This window comes from Arvicola amphibius, chromosome 4 (assembly GCF_903992535.2).
Source record: "Arvicola amphibius chromosome 4, mArvAmp1.2, whole genome shotgun sequence".
NCBI lineage: Eukaryota > Metazoa > Chordata > Mammalia > Rodentia > Cricetidae > Arvicola > Arvicola amphibius.
Genome location: NC_052050.1, coordinates 34,117,815 through 34,138,833, shown reverse-complemented (window position 1 = coordinate 34,138,833; position 21,019 = coordinate 34,117,815). Strand labels below are relative to the sequence as shown.

At 39.5% G+C, this 21,019-nt stretch overlaps 1 protein-coding gene across 1 annotated transcript; it reads left to right on the top strand.

Moving 5' to 3' along the window:
• The first annotated feature begins 207 nt into the window (after positions 1-207).
• On the top strand, positions 208-18,145 carry Ska2 (spindle and kinetochore associated complex subunit 2). Its single transcript, XM_038328810.1, has 4 exons — positions 208-332; positions 6,887-6,973; positions 10,839-11,015; positions 17,028-18,145. The coding sequence occupies exons 1-4, from the start codon at positions 300-302 to the stop codon at positions 17,094-17,096; spliced, it is 366 nt and encodes a 121-aa protein (XP_038184738.1). The 5' UTR covers positions 208-299; the 3' UTR covers positions 17,097-18,145.
• The last annotated feature ends 2,874 nt before the right edge of the window (positions 18,146-21,019 follow it).

Here is a 21,019-nt window from a genome sequence, read left to right as displayed (position 1 = left end):
ACACCAATCGTAAACTCTTTCCCAAGTATGAAATTGAAAGTGGAGAACCGAAAGCAGCCAATGGGAATAATCACATATTCAGCAGCCAATCATCCTACGGCGTTTTGTGTCTTTGCCCAACAGGAAAGTGTGTTTCATAAGGAGGGGCGTTACCCAATCGCCAATGGGCGGGCGCCGGCGGAACGGATCAGCCAATGAGCGCGAGACGTTGAGTGACAGCTGTCCAATAGAGACCCTCCGTGCTAGCACGACTGGTCGCTTAAGCGCCTCCGCGGTCTCAGGAATGTCAACTATTCAACATGGAGGCGGAGGTCGATAAGCTGGAACTGATGGTGAGTGGAGAGCGAAGGAAACCGATTGGGTAATTGGTTTTCCCCACCGAAGGCCTAGTAGGCGAGGCGCCATTTGGAGGCACCGGAAACTCTGGGTGGTGGAGGCTGGAATCTGGATCGACTTCCCTCCTCCTGCATCGTAGGGAGCCACCGCCGCCTTGGTTTCTTAACCGCCGCGGGAGGAAGGGGTTACATCCGGGGAACTCGGGAGGGAAATGGCGGGAGATGTTGAGGGTGTGGGCCTTTGTAATTCCCTGCTCCTCGCCTTCACCTCCCCCGGCTCCTGGGGCCTCGCCCGGTGCAGACACCGTCTTGTGTTTCCACCTCTGTCCCCCAGTGTGACCGGAACGGTCTCACGGAGCCGGGCGGAGGAGAGAGGTCGTTCACGTTAACCGAGCAGGGGGATGGAGGATGAGGCGGGGCATGAGTCCAGGGGCGCCGAAATTCGGGCTCCACGGCGCACCTTGTCGCAGGCGAGCTGGGACACTCGGAAAGAGGACGCTAGGCTCGCTCGAAAAACTTCGCCGCGGTCCCGTCGAGCCGGCTCGGAGCGGCTCGGAGGTGGCGTGGGAGAGGAGCGAGCCGCGGGCACCGAGCCTGGAGCTCCTTCCAGGAGCGCGTGCGGCATCGCGCCAGGCCAGGCCGCGGCTTTCAGCTGTCCCACCACCCCCCCCCCCCCCCCCACGTGCAAGAAGAGCCCGGGACGAAGGACCTCGGTGGCCGCTGGCGTGTCCGCGTGCACTGGGCGCCCAGCCCCGGGGTCTTCTAGCTGTCTCTGGGAGGGTTTCCCTAGTACTCGGTCTCTTTATTCTCGCCCTCCCGTCTTTGCACTGGCCGCTTGGTCGCCGCGCCTTTTTTCTTAGTTCCCTTGTTCTTTCTTCAGTCTTCTTTTGCCTGGTCACCCCCCGCCCCCAGATTGGAATAGCTCCCTCAAAAATACCGAATGTGAGGGAATCATTGAGGTTCCCCCTTTAAATAACAGCATTAATATTAAAAAGTAAAATGCTTCTTTCTTCGCCCGTAATCTGTCCTTCCCTCCGCATAGGTATCCGCTGTGTCTGACACTCTCTCCAAGGAATATCTTGAGTCTGTTACTCCTGCCAGGGAAAGGACTTTAGGGTGATCCTGGAAGATAGCGAGCATCTCCCCCCCCCCCCCCATTCCCACTCCAAAAAGTGACGCCTCAGTTTCTTTTCTCTTTCATTAATGAATTCAGGTGTTTCACATACGTTTTATTAGATGGCTTCTGTTGCTTTTAATATTGTATCTTAAACTTTCTTTGTGTGGGGAAGGGGGAATGGGGAGAAGAATTTTTTGCAGCTTTCCAAATCTACATAAATGAAATGAATATTTGACTTCAAGGGTTTTGTGTTTGTGTGTGTGTGTGTGTGTGTGTGTGTGTGTACACGCGCGCGCCATTCACATATTAAACACACACAGAACGTTAATACTGTGGTTAGAGTTTGTCGATAGGCGTGTGCTCCCCCACATTATGGATTCTTTCCTTTGGAGTAGGTGGAGATAGTTTTGCCTTGTTAGAGGCTAATTCTTTTTTTTTTTTTTTTCAGCAGGTTATTTTCTTTAGTTGGTGGAGCTTTAGCCTTTCCAGAACAATCAATACTCAGGCTTTTAAAAAATACTGAGCAGGTTATCTTAAGGAAAACACAAGTAAACATCCTGCAAAAAGTAAGTTTTAGGAAGTTATGAGATTGCTGAACTTTAACATTTTTAGATATTGTATCAATTATGGTGTAGCTTTAAAATTTCTTTATGAAGAGGATGAAAGGAACACAGCTTTTCCTTTTGTGACATTTCCTGAAATATATTCATGGTAGCATTTTAATTTTCCAAGTTACTTACTATTTTTCTTAATCAAGGGCTTAAAAAACAAATTCAATTTTTTATCATGATTTTCAATATTAACTTTAGCTTTTTATTGACCAAACAGCAAAAGACATCTCATCTTCAAATGAACCAAATTCCTAAAAGAAAAAAAAAGTATCTGTTGAAATTATCATTTCCAAGCTGAAGATAAGTGATGTAAAAGTCTTCACATCTTTAAAAGGTTTGCTAAGGAGCCTTTGGGTGTGATAGGAGTGCAGGATGTTGTGAAGGTGATAGTTACTCTTATCTCTGTAAAAAAAAAAAGTTTTCTCTGTATTTTTCTTTTGTCAATATCTAATTTAGAAAATTAAGTTTATCTTTTAAATACTTGTCTTTAAAACGTAGTGCTTGGTTAGCAGAGTTAAATATTCCCAAATTTGAGTTTTGTGGCCCAGCATCTGAGGATAAGTTCCAGGTCTTTTGAGTCCATTTTTTAGTAGGTTTAATCTGTCTAAGAAACTGAACTGGACCATATAAAGGAAGGTCAATGAAAATAATGGGAATGTATTTTTGCATCAATCAACATTACTAATGGTGGAGTAAACTCATTGTAGGATAATCTTTGTTCCCTGACATTTTCCTTTTGCCTGCTGATTGAGTGGTACTCCTGCCCTCCTTTTGTGATACTCTAGGGATTATTCACAAAAGGTAGTGTAATATGATACTTGGGTTCTGTTTCTTGGTTTACATTTGACTTTCAAGGAAACTTTTTTATCCCTCTCACTGTTTTCTTGATATTTCTAAGTTTGAAGGTTGCCTTTCTAAGTTTCTAAGTTTCTAAGTTGCCTTTCTTCACTACATAGGATATTTTAAGAGTTAAACGGAAATATTAAAAATACTTTTGACTAGTATTAGGTTAGGTTGGGTTAATGTCCAGTTAAGAATATATCAGTTCCCTGATAATCTCTCTTTTTGTATTAGCCCTCAATAAACTCTCGAGTCAAAGAGGCACAAGATTTGTGTTGTGTGTGTGCACATGTATTAGATTCCATAGAGGTAAATTAAGTATATAGTTATCTGTTTTCTTATTTTTTAAGATTTATTTTATGAATATGAGAGTTTTGCATGTATGTATGTATGTCTGTGCACCACATGTGTGCCTGGTACCCAAGGAGATCAGAAGGGGGCATTGGATCTCTTGCAACTGTTGCAGATGATTTTGAGCCACCAAGTGGATGCTAGGAATCGAACCCAGGACCTGTGCAAGAACAAGTGCTCTTAACCACCGAATCATTTGCATTTGTTTTCTCCAGCCCTTTGCATCTGTTTTCTTTGAATTACTCAAATGACTTGCTTTCAATGGTAGGTAACCAATTGCTTTGGAAAAGGAGTGAGGCAACATTACTTTTCAGCAGAGAACAGGAATATTTTTTCATACATTTGCCTCAATAGTAATTATAGCTTATTTTGTTGATATCAGTCCTAAAGTATTACTGATGCCCGTGTTAGTTACTAAAGGCTCAGGACATCTTATAAAATTCCTTTACATCTGTGTGTGTTTATGTTTGTTTGAATGCTGCTACTTACCAAGTTAGTTATCAGAAACCAATTATTACTTGGGTTTTAAGTCTTTTGCTCTTCAAAAAATAAACCTTGGTATAAATGTTTTTAGGTTTTGGATGTCTTCTGACCAAAACTGGCAACTCAGCTTTAAGGTCTTTGCACACTGGAGCTTACACTCCTTTCCTGCTCACTACTGCTGGCGAATGCTCTGACTTTATTGCACTACTGTACTTTACAGCTAGCAGTGCAATAGTATTGTCAAAGCATCTGAAAGCAGCTCACACCTTTCGTGGCTCTTATCTTACTTCTTTAGTATTGTGAAAAATTTTCTATAGCTTCCAGTGCTGAAAACTATAATTTTGTTACCGTGTCTATTTTTAAAAAGTCATCATTTGAAGAAGAAAAACCTTAATATTAAAAATGCATTGCTGTATTGCATTGAAAATTCGTTAATGTATATGTAAGTCATGGCTTCTAAAAATAGTACTTTGTAATTTGCTTCTTTTTGTAACAGACTTGGATAGCAACTCTTAGGTCTTATTAGATTCTAAGTGATGAACAGTTTCATGTCTGCCTACTATGGTAACTCGCTAAGTCTTAGTGTTAATTTTGGTATTACATAGGAAATGCTTGGATTTAAAACTCAGGAAGGGGACTAGAGAGATGGTTCAGCAGTAAGAACACTACAAGGACCTGTGTTCCCTTCCCAGCACCCACATCTAGTAGCTTACGGCCACTTATAACTCCAGCACCAGGGGCTTCCATGCCATTTTCTGGCCTCTGCTATCACATATTGATACATACACACAATAATAAAATCTTTAAAACTTAGAAATGCTTGATTATTGTCATTATAAATATAAGTCATCATTTTTGGTAATGCTTAATGCATATTTTACATAAGTAAAACTTAATTTTAAGTGTACACTTTGAGTTTTGGCAAATGTATATAATCATGTTACTACCTCCACTGCTAAAATAAAATATTTCCATCATATTGAAAAGTTCCCTTGTGCCTATTTGTAGTTTTCTCAAACAGTAGTTTTCTAAAATTTCTTATGAATGAGCTGATACATTATTTGTTCTTTTATGTTTGCGTTTTGCACTTACTATAACTGCTTTTGTCATTTTATCTTTGTTGCATGCATTGATAATTGGCTCTTTTATTGCTGAGTAGTATTCCATTGTATAAATCTGATAAATTGTTTCTTGGATGGTTTCCAGGCTTTGTCTATTATGAATAAAATTGTTGCAAGCACTGAGTGTTTTTGTGTGGACATAATTTCTTATTTCTGTTATGTAAATACTGAGAAATAGGATTACTAGGTATTGAGAATATATGTTTGATTTTGTAAGAAATTGCTAAAATCAACTGGGGAGTGGTGGCATATGCCGGAGCAGGTATATCTCTGGGTTTGAGGCCAGCCTGGTTTACACAGCTAATTGGACAATCAGGGTTATATTGAGAAACCCTGTCTTGAAAAAATACAAAAAAAACCAAAACAACAAAAAACAAAAAAAGAGAAAAATTTGATAAAATATTTTGCATGGTTGTCTTAATGATATTGAATATTTTTCATGTGTTTATTTGCAACTGATAAATCTTTTTTTTTTTTTTTTTTTTTTTTTTTTTTTTTTTTGGTTTTTTGATACAGGGTTTCTCTATAGCTTTGTAGCCTGTCTTGGAACTAGCTCTTGTAGACCAGGCTGGCCTCGAACTCATAGAGATCCACCTGCTTCTGCTTCCTGAGTACTAGGATTAAAGGCGTGCACCACTACTGCCTGGCGCAATTGATATATCTTTGTTGTCTTAAAGTCTCCTGGTATCCATGCATGTATATATGTGCATCACATAACACACAGACACAAACACGTAATTTTATTCTCAATCAAAGGTCACTAATAATTTGTTCCTTGGAGATTTGTGGTTTGGGAGTGGGAGAGATGGCTTAGTGGTCAAGGGTGCTTCCTGTTCTCCCAGGGGACTGGAGTTTGCTTTTCAGAACCAATGTTGGGCACCTTGCAATCATCTGTAATTGCAGCCTCAGGGAATCCTACACCTTCTGTCCTCTGTGAGCTAACTTCACACATGTGGCAAATACACATACTTACACAAACACATAAATTGAAAAGGGCTTTTTTTATTTTAAACTATTAAACTATTTCTATGTGTATGTGTGTGCTTGCTTGGGTTTGTGTCCACCATATGTATATAAGAGCCAGTGAAAGCCAGAAGAGGGCGCTGCATCTTCTGAAACTGGAGTGACAGATGGCTCTGGTCAGCCATGTAGATGCTGAGAACTGAAGGAACCTAGATCCTCTGTAGGAGTAGTAACCTCTTAACCATTGACTCATCTCTCCAGCTGTCAAGTTAATCTAAACAAAAAGATTGAACACGGTTCCTGTATTGCACATCTTACATGTATTGGTGCATATGCCCTGGTGCATGTGTTAGTCAAACTTGCATGACTTAGTTCTTTGCTTCCATCACGTAGGTGTTTGAAATGGATGTAGCTTGGTGAAGCATACAAGAGGCCCTGGGACCAGACTGCCTGAAATAGGATAATGGAGGGTCATACGTCTCCTCTAATCCCAGCCACTCCAGAGGGGTAAATTGGACGATTAGGATTTCAAGCTCATTTCCTGCTGTAGCCAGCCCTCTGTATATCTGATTTACGTTAAACCCTATCACAGACCAACAGAAAAAAGCATATGTCCTTCCCTCCACCATGTAGATTCTGGGCTTGAACTCAGATCATCAGGCTTGACCATAGGCCTTTTCACCTGCTAAATCGTTTCAACATTTAATGCAGCCCTAGGTTTAAGGTTTTGTTTTTGTTTGTTTTTATAATTCCCCTTCCCCCCGCCCTCCGCAACTGGGTTTCTCTAGCTTTGGAGCCTGTCCTGGAACTAGCTCTGTAGACCAGACTGGCCTCATAGTCGCAGAGATCCGCCTGCCTCTGCCTCTTGAGTGCTGGGATTAAAGGCATGCGCCACCATCCTCTGGCCTAGGTTTAAGTTTTTAATAGAGCATAAATACTATGGATATTGTTTGCTTTATATACTACAAGTTTACAAGGAGTGTATCCTATATTAAAATATTCAAGAATGAATAATTATGCCTACTAATACATTTTTGTTAACTAAATATGTGTGCTGATTTTTAGTTCCAGAAAGCTGATTCTGATTTGGATTACATTCAATATAGGCTGGAGTATGAAATCAAGACTAATCACCCAGATTCAGCAGGAGAGGTAATTGGGAAATTAGCAAATTCTTTTTTTTTTTTTTTCAAGACAGGATCTCACTCACTAAGTAGCTCTGACTGTCCTAGAACTCACTATGTAGACCAGACTGACGTTAGTGTTGCAAATATCCGCCTGCATCTGCCTCCCGAGTGGTGGCATTAAAGGTGTGCACCTCTTTGCCTGGCTAGGTAGTTCTTTTTTTTTTTTTTTTTTAAAGATTTATTTATTATGTATACAATGTTCTGGCATGTATGCCTGCAGGCCAGAAGAGGGCACCAGATCTCATTACAGATGGTTGTGAGCCACCATATGGTTGCTGTAATTAAACTTAGGTCCTCTGGAAGAACAGTCAGTGCTCTTTAACCTCTGAGCTATCTTTCCAGCCCCTAGGCAGTTCTTTTTAATGAATGCTTTGTACAAAGATTTTCTGGTTTCTCTAATAGTAATATGTTCTAATAATTATTAAGCACCAAGCTTTTCTTTTAAGTGCTACGTTTGTATAGTCACAAAATCTTGTTTTGATGGAAGATTGCTCATGGTATACTGAAGTGATTCTGCTTCTTATTTTCCCAAGAGGAATAGGAACATATGCTTATAGAATGACATGTATGTAAATTTTTTTTGTTGTTGTTGCTTTTTGTTTGTCAAGACAGGGTTTCTCTGTATAGCAGTGGCTGTCCTGGAATTCGCTTTGTAGACCATGCTGGTCTTGAACTCACAGAGATCTGTTTTCCTCTGCTTGCCAAGTGCTGGGATTAAAGGCATGCGCCACCACTGCAGTCTTATATGCTAACTTTACAAAACAGTTAAGGTACTCAAAGTCAGGAGGAAGCCTCTAAAGTGACAAGACAGAATAGTTCTACCTCTGGAATAGTGGTTTGTAACTGAAGGGAGAAGGGTTAGTAGACATGATAGTCTCTGGGGAAGATGATATGTTGTTAAGTTTGCTTTATTATAGATATGAACAGTGATTTTTGAATAAAATTATGTAATTATTTTTACTGTTCCCCTTTTCAACTTGACACAATCCATGATCATTTGGGGGGAACGGCAATTGAAAAAAATACCTTTATCAGGCTGGCCTGTAAGCGGGTCTGTGAGCATTTCCTTTTTTAAATAATTGATGGGTATGACCCAGCTCACTTTAAGGGCCTTCCCTGGGCAGATGTCCCTGGGTTGTATAAGATGGGTTGTATAGGCTGGACTAGGGATGGAAGCAAATGAGGAAGCAGTGTTCCTTCATTACCTCTGCTTCCATTCCTGTCTCCCTCCAGAGTTCCTGCCCTGACCTCCTTTTAGGGCGGACTGACTGGGATGAATATGCTAAATAAACCCTTTCCTCCCAGACATGGTTTTGGTCCGTGTTTTATTACAGCAATAGAAAGCAAACCAGAACAGTATTGAAGGTTACATTGCTTAGAAATTACAAACTTTATTAATTTTGAGAAAGAGTCTCACTGTGTTGCTTGGGCTGGTTTTCATTTCTCGGCGTAAGTGAGATTCCCCTGCCCTAGCCCCTGAGTAGCTGGAATTACAGGTGCATGCCCACTGACACAGAGCTCTGTTTATGTACCATAGTTCATGCCCTTTTAGTATATATGTCCATGGGAAAGGAAACATCTCCATCTATGGTCTGTTAATAGGAGAGTTGACAGGACTTGACAGTAGACAGGAAATAACACATTTGAATTAAAAAAAACATACATTAAAGAAATTTTAGGCTGGGCATGATACTGCTCACCCATAATTGCCAGTAATTGGGGGGCAGGCTAAAGCATCAGTATAAAGTTTTAGCTAACCTCTTTATGTGTGTTTGAGGCAGTTAGGTATACATAATGAGATTCTGTCTAAAAAACAACACAGAAAAATCTCAAACAAAACTTTGGTTTTGCAAGTTCAAGGCCAGCCTGAACTTTGAACAAACAAATTCAGTAAGGTATACAATTCCGTGGATTTTCTTCCTGTAGCTCTTTCCACAATAATTTTTTAAAAAATTTATTACTAGGCTGGGCTGTGGTGGTGTATGCCTTTAATCCCAACACTCAAGAGACAGAGGCAGATGGATTTCTGTGAGTTCTAGACCAGCCTAGTATATAATGCGAGTTACAGGACAGGGCTGTTAAACAGAGAAAGTGGAAGTCCCCCACTTCAAAAACATTAATAATAGTGATGTGTGTGTGGCCCATGTGAGGAGGACAACTTTTGGAGTCAGTTCTTCATGGGTTCCTTAGATTGAATTCAAGCCATCAGGCCTACAGGGTAAGTACTTTACTTACTGAGCCATATCACCAGCCCCTCCTTTAGATCTTAACTTTTACAATTTACATTACCCTACTTTTTGAACGTCTTTATCATGAGAAAGAAACCTCATTCCCCATTACCCTGTTCCCACACCTGCCAGTTCATGGCCTCAATTACTTTCTCTTCCCATAGACGTGTTACTGTTAACATTTTACAAAAATGGAAGTATAAGTATGTGGTTGTCTTAATTTCACTTAGCATGTCTTCAAGGTTCATCCATGTTGTAGCATGAGCAGTTCTTAATTCCTTTCTATTGTTAAAATTATCTATTGTATCCCATTTGGTTATCCACTCATCAGTTAGCAGTCTGACCCAACTTTTAGGCTACAGTGAATAATACCCCTATGAACGTTCATGTAGAAGTTCTGGGGTGCCACATACTTTCATTTCTGTGGGTATGTACCTATGTGTGAAATTTCTGGGCATAGAAGCAGTTCATACTCTATTTTGAAGAAACATCAAAATGTTTAAAATAGTTATTAAAACGATCCTTTTGGTAGTTTTGAAACAGTTTCCGTATATAGTCTGTTAGCCTTAAACTTCTAAAGCCCAGGCGGTCTCAAATCTGCTATGGGACCCAGGATGCTCTGGAACTTCTTATCTTTCTATTTCAACCTCCCATTTGGTCGGATTACAGACATCTGCCATTGTGCTTGACCTGGTAAATCTTTTGAAGTGTACTGTTCAGATGCTGTTGCACATTTACCTTGTGTAGCTCTGTCTGTCCTGGAACTCACTCTGTAGACCAGGCTGGCCTTGACCTTACATAGATCTGCCTGCCTCTGCTTCCTGAGTGCTGGAGTTAAAGGTGTGCACCACCATCACCACCCAGCTATCTCAGCAAATTTTCACCTTTCCAAACTTAACACACTGTACTCATTAAACAGAAACCTTCCATAATCCTTTCTACCCAACTCCATTCCCCTAAAACTACCATTCTACTTTTAGTCTTTGTGAATTTTACTATTTTAGATTCTGTATTTGTTCATTTGTGATTGGCTTATTTCACACATTTATGAATATCCTCAGGTTATCCAGATTATGGGCTTTCCAAGCAGGACTAACAACCTTAGTTCAAATCCCTGAACCCATAGTGGAAGGAGAGAATTTACCCTTGAAAGTCATTCTGCCACCTCCACTTGTCCACAGTCATGTGTGTGTACTTGTACACGCACACAGAGATATACACACACACACACTTGATTCATTCATTTATCATTGTCAGAATTTCCTTTAAAAATTTTAAAGTATTTCCTTATGGTTTTGTGTGTAAGTGTATGTGTATATGTGTGTGTGTATATAAACAAGAGGAGGCCCTCTGTAACTTGGTATGGTGGTCCATACCTTTAATCCCAGCACTTGGAGGCAGAAGCAGGTGGATTTCTGAGTTCCAGGTCAGCCTGGTCTACAGAGCAAGTTTTAGGTCAACCAGGGTTGCATAGTAAGTAGTAGTGACCAAACTACTACAAACTACAAATGTGATAGAATGTGTTGTACATATTTCTAAAAATAAACTTAATTTTCTTACTACATCATTTAACATATATTAACCTTATTTTTTCTGATATAGAAAAATCCAGGTGAAATTTTAAAGGAATTATCAGCAGTAAAGTCTCGATATCAAGCTTTGTGTGCACGCTTTAAGCCACTTTCTGTTGAGCAAAAAGAGAACAAGAGCCGCATTTGTGCTACTCTGAGCAAGACAATGACCATGGTACAAGAACTACAAAAGCAAACAGACCTGGAGGTAATGTCCTTAGTTGACAGATTTATTGGATTTATGAAGTTTTAGTTGTGAATATTGTTTTACATTTTTACCTCAACCACAAACCAAAGAACAAAACAAGATGAACCAACCAAACAAAAAAGCCCAGAAAGGGCTGGAGATGTGTAGTGCTTACCCAACATGTGTGAGGCCTCAGGTTCAGTCCCCAGAACCACATGAACCAGGCATGGTGGGCTACATGTGTTATCTCAGCACTTGAAGCAGGAGGATTGGAAGTTTGAGGTCATCCTTTTCTACAAAGGGAGTTGGGGGCCAGTTTGTTATTCATGAGATCCTATCTCAAAAAATGGAAGGAGGGGAGTAAGGGGCCAGAGAAGCCCCATATCTAGTAAGACATCAAATGTTGATGGTACACCCTGTAAAACAAGAAGCAGAAAACAGACGCAGAAGGACTGCCATAATTCCAGGCCAGCTGGGGCTACATAGCAAGACACTGAAAAAGAAAAAGGAAAAAAAAGTCATAACAGATGATTTTAACCTTTCTTTTTTGTTGGTTTTGTTTGTTTCAGATGTATGTAGCCTTGGCGGGCCTGGATCTCAGTATGTAGATCAGTAGACCAGGCTGATGTTGAATTTAGAGAGCTTTACCTGTCTCTGCCTTCAAAATGATAGGATTAAAGGCATGCACCACCATGCTCTAGACCTTCCAGTGTGTGTGTTGAGGGATCAACGTCAGTCCTTGTTCATGCTTGGGAAGCACTCTACCATGGATCTATATCCTGGTGGGTTTTTTGTTTTGTTCTGTTTTGTTTTTTAAATCACCTTTTCTGGAGTGGAGTAGGTATGATTGACTAGGTCAGCCTTCTTCATCCTCTCCTTCCATCCTCATCTCCATCTTATTTGATTTTTTTCAAAAATACCTATTTAACTTTTATTTTTTGTGCATTTGGTATGATGGTTACAGACAGTTGTGAGCTGCCATGTGGGTGCTAGGAATTGAACCTGGGTTTTCTGTGAGAGCAGCCAGTCTCTTAACCACTGAGCCATCTCTCAAGCCCCAAACTATTTCTTTTTGGTTTTTGAGACAGAGTTTCTCTGTTACTTTGGAGCCTGACATGGAACTCTCACTCAGTAGATCAGGCTGGCCTCGAACTCAGATCTGCCTGTCTCTGCCTTCTGAGTGCTGGGATTAAAGGTGTGTGACACCACCGCCTGGTCTTATTTGGTTTAAGAATCATTATAATTGTGAACTTATATCACTGATATGTAAAGACTCCTCAGATATGTTGTGATTTAAAAACAGCTACTGTGCTAGGCACCAAGAGTTTGAACTAGAACTGAATGATTTAGTGGGATTTTCATGCAATATCAATGAAAATTTGGGGGTTCAGACAGAAGAGATTGTAGAAGGGATCAAAGAATAGAACTAGATTGGAAAAAGATCTTCAGTTTGTTTATTTTTTGTTTTTTGAGACAGGGTTTCTCTATGTTACAGTCCTGGCTGTCCTGGAACTTGCTTGGTAGGCTAGGCTAGCCTCGAACTCCCTGAGATCCATCTTTCTCTGCTTCCCTATTGCTTGGATTAAAGGCATATGCTACCACCACCTGGCTAAGATCTTCAGTTTTATTTACGGTGTTATTAGTACTGGATTCTCTCTTGAATTTTTTTTAAAAACTTAGTTTTATATGTATGAGTGTAACTTACATGTAGTTATGTACTGTGTATGTACCAGATGCCCATAGAAACCAAAATGTGGGTGCTGGCAACCAAACCTGGGTTCTCTGCAAGAGGAACAAGTGCTTTTAACCACTGAAACATCTCTAGCCTGACCTTGAACTTCTGATCCTTCTGTCTCTACTAGAGTGGGATTGAATCCGGGGTTTGATATGTGCTAAGCAAGTATCTACCAACTAAACCACAGTTATTACCATTCACGTCACACTTTCATCATTATGTTTGACCAAAATTTGACACTAGGAACACATTTTCTTGGGAAATAAATCTTGGAAACTATGTGGCATCACATGTCCTTATCAACATATCTTCCTATAGAACTATGAAATTGTAGAAAAATTGGAGTGAGTGACCAAAGAGAAAAGTAATATTTTGTATGCCTTAGAATACAGTATCTTGCTGGATATACTAAATAGTACCATTATTTCTCACTAAACTCCTATTAAGTCATTCATTCAGCCGCAAGTAGAAATATCTGAAATGAGCAATAATTATGTCACATAAAGACAACTCTGGGAATTTTAAGTTTTGGAACAGATTATGGCAAGTAGGAGAAATGATTGGAGAGCAAGTTATGAGCCTTGAAAAAGGAAGCTGTATTTTAGAGTTGTGTTGGCCATTTGGGATGGTATGCATCTTGTACCCATCACTTTAAAATGAGATGAGCAGGGGGCTGAGCAGTTAAAGAGTGGTAAGAGCACATACTGCTCTTCCAAAGCACCCAGTACCCATGAGAGGCTCACAACCTTGTGTTAACTTCGGTTGCAAGGGTTATTTCCTTTGACCTAGGGTATGATACATGTATACACACACACACACACACACACACACACACATATAATTAACAACTTTGTTTATTTCTGTTTTTTGAGACAGGGTCTCAGTATGTAGCTCTGTGGTACCACACACCATACACATAATTAAAAATAACAAAAATGAATGGAATTTAAAAACGTTTTTTTAGGCTATCTACCATGTAGCAAACAATTGTGAAATGTTTGTTTTGTATGCAGTGTTCTGTCTGCATTTATGTCTGTAGGCCAGAAGAGGGCGCCAGATCTCATTACAGATGGTTGTGAGACATCATGTGGTTTCTGGGACTTGAACTCAGGACCTCTGGAAGAGCAGCCAGTGCTCTTAACCTCTGAGACATTTCTCCAGCCCCCCAAAAAGGAACATTTGTTAAAAATGAGATTTTAAAGTTCAGTGAAATTACAGATGTGGTATTCAGACTTACAAACACTCAAGTTTAAAGGAGGTAGATTAATGAAATCCTTATATTGTCAACATGTCTGTTATTTAAATGTGAAAGAAAAGAGAATGGCACTTATTGAGGGCTGAGTAGCCAAAAATAACTATGTGTATAACTTAGAGCTGTGTGTATAACTCAGTGGTTGGCATGTGTATAGCTCAGTGAGTGTAACTTAGGTGTAGGTTAATGATTTGGCTTATGCAAGGCCCTGGGTTTGAACCTCAGTATTACCAGAAAGAGACTTGTAAAACAAAGTCATATAGAATAGAATCTGTAAAGGAATTTCAAATTTATTTCTACAGTAATGGGGACAAATGTTTGAGAATAAAGTCAAAGGCTACATTTAACTAAAGATTTGTTAAGATGCTCTAAAATATCCTAAAAGGCTTTCCCATTATTATTTTTTTATTTTTTATTTTTTATTTTTTATTGGTTTTTTTGAGACAGGGTTTCCCTATAGTTTCTAGAGCCTGTCCTGGAACTAGCTCTTGTAGACCAGGCTGGCCTCGAACTCAGAGATCCACCTGCCTCTGCCTCCCGAGTGCTGGGATTAAAGGTGTGTGCCACCACTGCCCGGCAGGCTTTCCCATTATTTTGTAAGCATGAAGAACAACAAAGTCTGTTTAAGGAAACTGGTATTTTGTTTATGTGCAGCAAAAAGTAAAACTGTTTAGGTATTGCTATAATCTTTTCCAGTGACTTCATTAGGAAAGGCAACACAATGTCTTTGAATTAGCAGTATTCAAAAGGACACTTAAATTGAGCATCTCAATACATAGGAGCCAAGAACAGAAAAGGAAGTGGGGAAAAAGGTATTCATAGAACTTCTAAGATATGGAGGTTTAAATGTGCTCAGTTATAAAGGTTGCTACTAGAGAGAGACATTTGTACCTAAACAAGTTGAGTATGGTGATCATGCCTGTAAGTGCAGTACTTGGAAGACCAAGGCAGGATTCATGTGAATTCCAGGACAGTATGGTCTGCAGAGTGAGATTATTTTAATTTTGAAAAGAGACAAAATATACCAAAACACCCAGAGCAAAAATATAATTATTGGCAATAAGAAATGCTTTAAAGAGTGTATTATATTTCATTGAAAGATGCTTCAAATAAATATTTGTTGGGAAAAAGTACTACAGGGATTAGAGAAGTGGTTCAGCAGTTAAGAGTACTTGCTGCTCTTGCAGAGAACCCCAGATGGGTTCCCAGCACCATGTGGCTGCATGTGCTGTTTCAAGGGATTGGAGACTCTCTTCGGCTTCTCTGGGCCTATACACATAGTGTACATTCACATAGATATACATACACATAAAATACTTTTTTGCTTGTTTTTGAGACAGGGTCTCTCTGTGGTCCTCGCTGTCCTGGAACTTGCTATATAGACAGGCTTTCTTTTCTTTTTTTCTTCTCTCTCTCTCTCTCTCTCTCTCTCTTTCTTTTTTGTTTTTTTTCGAGGCAGGGTTTCTCTGTGGCTTTGGAACCTGTCCTGGAACTAGCTCGTGTGGACCAGACTGGCCTCGAACTCACAGAGATCCTCTTTCCTCTGCTTCCCAAGTGCTGGGATTAAAGGTGTGCCCACCACACCTAGCCAAAACCAAAACCCAAAATAACAGTTACATCAAACTTCAGACTGATTAAGTGGGCCTTAATTCTAGGAAAAAGCCTTTGTGGACTTATTAAATATATTACTTCCCTAGTAATCATAGGAACAACGGGGAATTATTGAAAATATGTGTTGTTACATTAATATCATTCCTTGTTTTGAAGCAGATGAGCTCTGCAAGTGTTTCAGTTGCAGAGTTTGTGCTCATAATATTATACATGTGAACATGTTGGGCCAATGTTGATCTGTCAAACAAGATGCATAGAAAAGGCATGGGGTTCTGAGATCTTGGAGAATGAGGCTATCCCACAGCCACATGTGGCTGTATAAAGTTAAACATGATTACATGAACTGAAGATGCAGGTCTTCATCCCTGCTCCAGCAGTGCACATACAGATTATTTCCAGCACCATGGAAAGTTTTCGAGGATGGTGCTGCCCTGGAGATGCTGATTCTGTAGTTCTGTCATGCTCCAAATTTGGCAGTCTCTCTAGAGATGACCTACATAATTAGACCGATTTGTAACTATTTCAGAAGTTTGAGCCGTAGCTTGTGTTATTTTCTCAGATAACCCTTTTCTCAGCCAACCTGTTGGTGTTCTGTGAAAATCCTTTATTGATCCCCCCTCCGCCGCCTTTTTTGGCTCTTGCTCCCACCTTCTTTGAGTGGATGGTTTTATTTCTATTTCCTCATCATCTGTTCTTATTACCTATTAGAGAACTCTCTTTCCTCCTGAGACAGAGTTTCTCTGTGTAGCCCTGGTTGTCCTGGAATTTACTCTGTAGACCAGGCTGGCCTCAAATTTAGAGAGTCTTCTGTTACTGCCTCCCAAGTGCTGGGGTTAAAGGTCTTCACTGCTGCCACCACTTGGCTTCTTATTTATTTTTTAAAATAGTTTTTGAGATGAGGTCTTCAAAATTTAGCACAAGCTTATTTCTCTGGGAAAAATGTCATAGTTTTTTTTCCCTCAAAATACGGTATCCAAACACTAATTTAGTTCTGTTAAACAATAGTCCTTAATTTGTTTAATTTCTTTTTTAAAAAAATTTTTATTTTATGTGCATTGGTGTTTTACCCTTATATTTGTCTGTGCAAGGGTGTTAGATCCTTGGAACTGAAGCTACAGACAGTTGTAAGTTGTCATGTGGGTGCTGGGAATTGAACTTGGGTCCTCTGGAAGAACAGTCAGTGCTCTTAACTGCAGAGCTATTCCTCCAGCCCAATTTGTTTGATTTTTTGATCTTGTTTGTACAGCCTAATTGCAAGTTCTTTGAAAGCTCAATCACGGTATATAAATAGCTATTGTTTTCCCTTGCCTTCCAAGTTTTATGATTAACTATATAGTATAATCTTACAAAAACATTTGTGATACAAAGCAAAATTGAACTCATTTAACAAGCTCTGACGTTTTTTGAAATAAATATTTTGTAATTTGTTTTCTAGCTGACTCTACTGACTGAAGAAGAGAAAGCTGTGACAGAGCAATTAAAATCTCACATGGCAGACTTATAAAGACATGGAGTTTTAAAAAGGAACACTAATGGACAAAAGATCCATTCCAAAGAGATTCAGCAAGATGTCGTATGAACCAAGGGGTGGGAGATTTTCTTTGAGTGTCAGAATCATATGAGAGGAAATTGTAAGAAGGGTAGATTATCATATAAATAAAAGCCAGAAGGTAAGGAGATTTAAATGCTGATGCCTACAGTTAATTTTGTGGTTACAAGTAATGAAATCCCCTAATACTATTTTTAATCTGTTTTCTTTTTGTATAATTGGGATAATTGAGATGTTTTGGGATTTTGTAAAAGAATATTCAAGTACATTTTCAATCACTATGTGAATGGGAAAAATACTTGTATATTAGAATTACTCAGGTGTTGTTTGTTTTTTGAAACAGGCTCTCACCATGTAGTTCTGGCTAGCCCTGGAGCTCACTAAGGAGTCCAGACTGGCATGAATCCTAGAGATACCTGTTTCTGCTTCTGAGTACTGGGGTTAAAGGCATACACTACCACACTGGGCATTGTTTTTCTATCTCTTTGAGACAAGGTCTTATGTATCCCAGACTGGCCTCAGAATTGGTGTTGCCAAGGATACTCTTTTACTTTAATACCTCCTGGCCTGTATAATCTGACCCTACACCCGAGTGCTGGGATTACTAGTGTGAGTCACTGCATCTGGTTTATGTCATACTAAGGATCTACCTAGAGCTTGTGCATGCTAGGCTAGCACTGTACCAGCCGAGCCACATCCTCAACCCTGTAATCTCCTTTTTGAAAATGCCCGTTATAGAGGATAGCATATTTTTGTTGTACATCTATGATGTCCAGTATTTCACGAAACCTAACTAATATAATTAGTAGGCTGCTTTGTGATAACTTTCCTTTTGTTTTCCCCTTCTTCCCATTGCTTGCTAATAATAAATGAGCCATTTTCAAATGCTGTTTTAAACTGTTCATCTAGAATTGCGATAATGCCTACCTTTAGTCTAATTTTGTAGTTGTTCATTCTATATGACTGGTAAAACACTGAAATCACTAAAGACTTATTTACTACTATCCATTGTGTATATGTGTGTGTGTATGTGTGTGTTTGTGTGTGTGTATAAATCAATCTCACTATATTTTTGTAGTTCTGGGCTTGAACCTAAGCTGTTGCACATACTTGGGATGCAATTTATTACTGAGGTAATATCCCTAAAACCCCTTTATTTAATTTTTTATTTGCTTATGTTTTGAGACAGAGCCCTTCTTTGTCCAGGCTTGTCTAGGGTTCCTTAGTGACCTGCCTGCCTCAGTTCTTTAATGTTGGCATTACAGGGATGAGAAACCATGCCCAGCTATTTGTTTTTGTTTTGGGGCAGAATTTTATTATTTAACCCTGGTGGTTTGGAACATGTTATGTAGACCATAAAACTCTTAGATCCTTTGCTTCTGCTCTGCGTACTGGGATCAAAGGCTGGCCTTGTTTAATTTTTTTAAGAAAATGTTTATTTTTATTTTATGTACATTTGTATTTTGCCTGCATGTATGTCTGCCTGTTTATGCCTGGTACCAGGGAGGCCAAAAAAGGGTGTTAGTTCCCCTGGAAGTGGCAGTATAAATAGTTGTGAGCTGCCATGTTGGTACTGTGAATTGCACCTGGGTCCTCTGGAAGAACAGCAAGTGCTCTCATAACGACTGAGCCATCTTTTAAAAGACAGTTTCTCTGTGTAGCCTTGGCTGTCCTGGAACTCATTCTGTAGGCCTTGAACTCACAAAGACCCTCTTGCCTCCTCCTGAGTGCTGCGATTAAAGGTAAGTACCACCACTGCTCTGGTGCTGTTTTGTTTTTTTGAGACAGGATCTCACTCTCTAGACCATGCTGGCCTGGAACTGGAGATGATCTTACTTCAGCCGTCCAAGTGCTGCAATTTCAGACATGATGTATCATTCCTGCTTTAAAATTTGTTATAGGCACAGAAGGCTGCCTGCCTCTGCCAACTGAGTTCTGGGATTGAAGGCATGCAGCTACATCCATCCTTACAGATCACTGTTTTGAAGTAGGTCCCAGCACATGGTGCATGATGACCTGGAACTGACGATCTTCTTACCTTAGGCACCTGTGAATGGCTAGCACCACAACCACCCAGCTTAAAGAATATACTGAGAGTATATAGAAAATTATTTTAAGGTCTGGCGAGATGGCTCAGCGGTTAAGAGCATTGCCTGCTCTTTCGTAGGTCCTGAGTTCAATTCCCAGCAACCACATGGTGGCTCACAACCATCTGTAATGAGATCTGGTGCCCTCTTCTGGCCTGCAGGCATATATGCAGACAGAATATTATATACTTAATACATAAATAAATATTTTTTAAAAAAAGAAAGAAAATTATTTTAATTCTGTGAGTTTAAGGCCAGCCTGGTCTACAAGAGCTAGTTCCAGGACAGGCTCGAAAGCTACAAAGAAACCCTGTCTCGAAAAACTAATAAAAAAAAAAAGAAGAAGAAGAAGAAAAAAATCATTTTAAGTAGGCTGAGAAGAGCCAAGAAGGTAACTATGATCATCACCTGGATTTCAGGTGAGCCTGGGCTACATTGCAAAAATTAGTTTAAAAAAAAAATTAGTTTCAAACAAAACTCAGCAAATGTATATTTTTCTCTTTTACATTTGTTTTCTAATCCTTAAGACTTGGTGACTATTAAAATGTAACTTCTAGCCCTGGGCCAATATTGCCAGTAAAATTCTCTACCTAAATATTTAAGTTGAACATGCTCAGAGTGCTTGTTCATTTGTAACTTTATTAGTGGCCACTCTTCTGTTAGCTGGAACTGAAATCATTTTAATGCATTTACATCCACTTATCTATACAATAAACCCTAAAATTGGTCATAATATACAACCTGGTTATATTATCTTAATTTTTACTACTCTAATTTAGAATTAGTACTCATCTATGATGTGGGATTCCCCTCTGTATGCTGTGAATACCATTGGTTAATGAATAAAACTACTTTGGCCTACAGCAGGGCAGAATTGAGTAAGGTGGGCATTCCAAGCAGATAGAGGAGGAAAAGAAGGCGGAGTAAGGGAGATGCCATGTAGCTGCTAGAGGAGAAAAATACCCATGTGCTCGTACCGGTAAACTATGAGCCTCCTGGTAAAATATAAAAATAATAGAAATGAGTTAATTTAAGATTTAAGAGCTAGCTAGAAATACGCTTAAGCTATTGGCCAAACAGTATTATAATTAATATCGTTTCTGTGTGATTATTTTTGTATCTGGGCAGCCGGGAATGAACGAGCAGCCTCTGATTACACACTACATGCTAATTTTCTATTATTATTGTTTATTGTTGTTGTGTTCGAGACAGGGTTTCTCTGTAGCTTTGGAGCCTGTCCTGGAACTAGCTCTTGTAGACCAGGCTGGCCTTGAACTCATAGAGATCTGCCTGGCTCTGCTGGGATTAAAGGTGTGCGCCACCACTGCCCAGCTTTATTATTGTGTTTTATGTTTTATAGTATATAAGATATTTAGAAATACAAGTATAATGCATATTTTCCAGAAGTAATCTGCAATCAATTTCTTTATCTATTCTGTATGTATTCACATTGAATTTATAATAGTATTTAAGATATTTGGAAATACAAGTATAATGAATTTTTAAAAAACAAAACAGGTCAGTAATCATACATTGCACTGTAGATGTATATAGTTTTGACTATGATTTCATGACCTATATCATATATTCAACATTCTTGGGTTTTTTGTTTGTTTGGTTTTGGAGACATGGTTTTTCTGGGTAGCTTTAGAGCCTGTCCTGGAACTTACTCTGTAGATCAGGCTGGCCCCAAACTCACAGAGCTCTGCCTGCCTGTCTTCTGAGTCTTGAATCGAAGGCATGCACCACTACCACAAACACCTAGAGATCTGTCTGTTTTCTGCCTAGTCA